Source organism: Solanum stenotomum, unplaced genomic scaffold (genome assembly GCF_019186545.1).
Source record: "Solanum stenotomum isolate F172 unplaced genomic scaffold, ASM1918654v1 scaffold6652, whole genome shotgun sequence".
In the NCBI taxonomy this organism is placed as follows: domain Eukaryota; kingdom Viridiplantae; phylum Streptophyta; class Magnoliopsida; order Solanales; family Solanaceae; genus Solanum; species Solanum stenotomum.
Window position 1 is genome coordinate 10,426 of NW_026036300.1, and position 3,431 is coordinate 13,856.

The following is a 3,431-nucleotide window of genomic DNA, read 5'->3' on the forward strand; positions in this document are numbered from 1 at the left end:
ACAGAGAGTGTATATAACTCGCCTGAAGAGCGTGAAAACTAAAAAAAAATAATTAAACTTTTTATTTTCAATATTTTTTATTAAATATATAAATAAAATTTATTTTAGAGTTGAATTTTATATTTTCTTTCTCCTTCCTAAGAGTTTCACCATTGAAAGAGATGGCAATGACTTCAAGGATTTTTTTTCATTCTCTTTCAATGGCAACTAGTTGATTTCCTCTGCGATAGCAACGCCGATTGATTTTGCCGTTTCATCCTCAGATTTCTTTTCTTCCTTCTTCGCTGGCGAAAATCTTCTCCTCCTTTTTGACCGGCGAGGTGAGAAGCACGGGAAGATGATGGCGACGTTAAAAAAAGAATCATCGACATTATTTCCAGTGACTCCTAATCAATTACGGGGCTGAAAATCGTCTTCACACCAAGCAAAAATTGTCCCATCCAAGCTCGGAGAGAGCATTTCCGTTTTTCCAGATACAACCGTGTTGATTGCAAAAATCAAAGGCAAAGTTCACAAAATAATATTTTGATAGAGATTTTAATTTAAGAAAAAAATTAATTTGCTAGCTGATTTGATTTTTCAATTTTAGGGTTTAATCTTGATTGATTGATAATAAACACAGTGAAAATGGTGTATAGCATGTCAGTGATGGTGAATTGAAAAAGGAAAAGAAAATAAAGAATTTAAATTTGAAAAAAAAAAACTATAAATAAAAACAAAAAGTAGAAAATTATATAAAATTTACACATGGCAAGCAACAATTGGTGCGTGCTTTCACCTTCTTTCTTATAAGTGGGTTTGACCGAAAAATTGTGTATTTATATTACTTTCAAATTGTTCAGTGGGGTATTAGGATCCTTGTAAAGTTTGAGTGTTTTTTTAAAAAAAGTGTTATAGTTGAATGGGGTAACTATGTATTTCCCCTATTTTATTTAATAAGGAACTTATCTACTCCATCCGACTAGTTCCGGTTTACTTTCAGGGCAACCCACTATCATATCGAAATTAAAATTCTGTAGAGAACTGTCATATTACTCATATCTTTTATCAATATAATTTGGCAATCTCAATGAACAAATGAGGATATCATCAATCTATATTTATGAAAATTGCTTGGATTTGGTGTCAAAATCACATAGCAGTATTTCTGTATAATTCCAACCAAGATCAATTATGCACTTAGAAAGATTGAAATACAAGTTTACATAGAGTCTGAATAAGAAACTAAGCATCATTAAACTATATATATGATAATGACATTTTTAATCATGTGAAATGGCAATCAAGTGAAGATCATTCTTCCTAGTTGCAGATATCCCAAGTGTTTCAGTCATATCCAGATCCTCCGGTTGTTGTCCATAAGGAAGTTTCCAATCGAAGTGATAAAGCAACTGTGCTAGCGGATACACAACATTAGCTAAACCAAAATGCATTCCTGGACACATCCTGCTTCCTGCACCAAACGGAATATATTGAAAATGATTTCCATTGAAATCCACAGAACTGTTTTCAAATCTCTCTGGCACAAAAGTTTCAGGGTCGTCCCAACTTTCAGGATCTCTTGCAATAGCCCAACCATTAACAACCACTTGGGATTTAAGAGGAATAATGTAGCCATCAATTATTGTTTCCTCCCTGCATTGCCTAAGGCCTAAAAGAGGAGATGCAGGGTGTAATCGTAGTGTTTCATTAATCACTAACTTCAGATACTTCAACTCTTCGACATCATTGTCATTCAAATCTTTCTTCCCTGTACAGACACATCTCACTTCTGCTTGTGCTTTGGCCATCATATTTGGGTTCTTCATCAGTTCAGACAACGCCCATTGTATTATTACTGATGAAGTTTCAGTTCCCCCAAAGAACAAGTCCTACAACATTGAAGTTCAGCTATTAATATATGATTTTTGACAAAAGATAGACAGAGTTACCTAGTACTTGTTTCTGGGGGCGTGCAAGCTGACCTAGACACCACAGTTATTAAAAAGAAAGATAGATATACCAACAACTAAACGAAAGATGATAAGATCTCCACATGTTTCTTAATCTGTTCCTCTCCTGATAACAATTAACAGGAACAGCTGTTATATCAAACAGTTCAAACATGAGCATTCACTCATTTTTCATTCGTTTTAGTTTATGTGGCACAATAAGTGTAAAGATGAACAAGACTCTAAATGAATGATTATTTTGATGAGATAGAACCAAACTTACTAGAACAATTGCCTTGACGCTGTCGTTTGTGATTGGAAATTGAAGTTCACCATTCTCCATAACTCTGAGCAAAACGTCAATCAAATCTTCACCCCCAAACTCACTATTTCCCTCTTTTCCATTTGCTCGATTCTCTTTATGTTCATGAATTATTTTCTCTAAAATTACATCAATCTTCTGATGTAAACTCTTCAATCTGTTTCTCATTCCACCAATTCCATTAAGTAATGTCCAAGAAGGAAAGAAATCAGCCATATCAAATCCGCCAGATAAGGATAGTACTTCCCTCATCAACATCAACAAATTATCTCTATCATCCCATACTTTTCCGAAAGCTGATCTACATATAACAGAGCTAGTAAGTCTAAGAATCTTTTCAGACATATTAACCACAACATTTGGCGTAGAACGAATAGATGCAACAAGATCATGAACCGCATCTTGTCGAATTAAACTAAACGACTTGACCATCTTTGCACTAAGTAACTCTAAAATGCATATTTTACGCATTTGTTTCCAGTAATCACCATATCTTGCAAATACAATGTCTTTTTGACTATAAAAGACTATATCAGATGCCATAAGCTCTGGCCTTGCTGCAAAAGAAAGGTCATGAACTTTTAGTACTTGTTTTGCCATATGTGGAGATGATACAATAACTGCATCAATTTCCCCTAATTGTAGGTGCATTAGAGGTCCATATTTTTTGGATAAATTTCGAAGAACATGATGTGGAAGTGCTCCAATAAGGTGATGTATGCTTCCAATAATAGGCAATTTCCATGGACCTGGTGGCAATCTTTGGTTACTTTTTTTCAATTTTCGAACGAAAATAACTAAGAGGAGGAAAAAGAAAAGCAAGAATGAAACAGAATTGAAATGGAAGTGCAGAATCTCCATATTTCTATACTGAGCAGGAACTCAATTAAAACTATGCCAAATTTATAATTCATTTGATGAAGATGTTGTTATCAAAATGAACAGTTTAAAATAAAAAGAAATGGGAGTTGTGTGGCCAGTTTTGCTTATATGCAAGTCAGGTAGATTAATAGATATAGCTTAGGTATTAATGCTGATTAAATACTGATTAAATAATTTAACTGTGCTTTGAAATATTAACATCTATAGCTATATTTATATATAATCTAATCTAAAGTTAGGCATTAGTGTCAGTGACGAAGCCAAAATTTTATCAGGGGTGTCCAAGAATAATAGTG

General features: G+C 33.7%; 1 protein-coding gene across 1 annotated transcript; it reads right to left on the reverse strand.

Moving 5' to 3' along the window:
• Positions 1-1,140: 1,140 nt before the first annotated feature.
• LOC125852896 (premnaspirodiene oxygenase-like) lies at positions 1,141-3,138 on the reverse strand. The gene is made up of 2 exons (XM_049532573.1): positions 2,215-3,138; positions 1,141-1,871 (listed from the first exon to the last, which is right to left on the reverse strand). Exons 1-2 carry the CDS (start codon positions 3,112-3,114, stop codon positions 1,263-1,265), a joined length of 1,509 nt encoding a protein of 502 aa, XP_049388530.1. The 5' UTR covers positions 3,115-3,138; the 3' UTR covers positions 1,141-1,262.
• Positions 3,139-3,431: the final 293 nt, after the last annotated feature.

What these genes read in the sequence shown, in the direction of transcription:
- LOC125852896 (XM_049532573.1), bottom strand. Translation starts at nt 3,114, where the DNA reads ATGGAGATTCTGCACTTCCATTTCAATTCTGTTTCATTCTTGCTTTTC. An exon ending in GCGTCAAGGCAATTGTTCTA is followed by an intron (nt 1,872 to 2,214) that starts GTAAGTTTGGTT and finishes TCAATGTTGTAG; the next exon opens with GACTTGTTCTTTGGGGGAAC.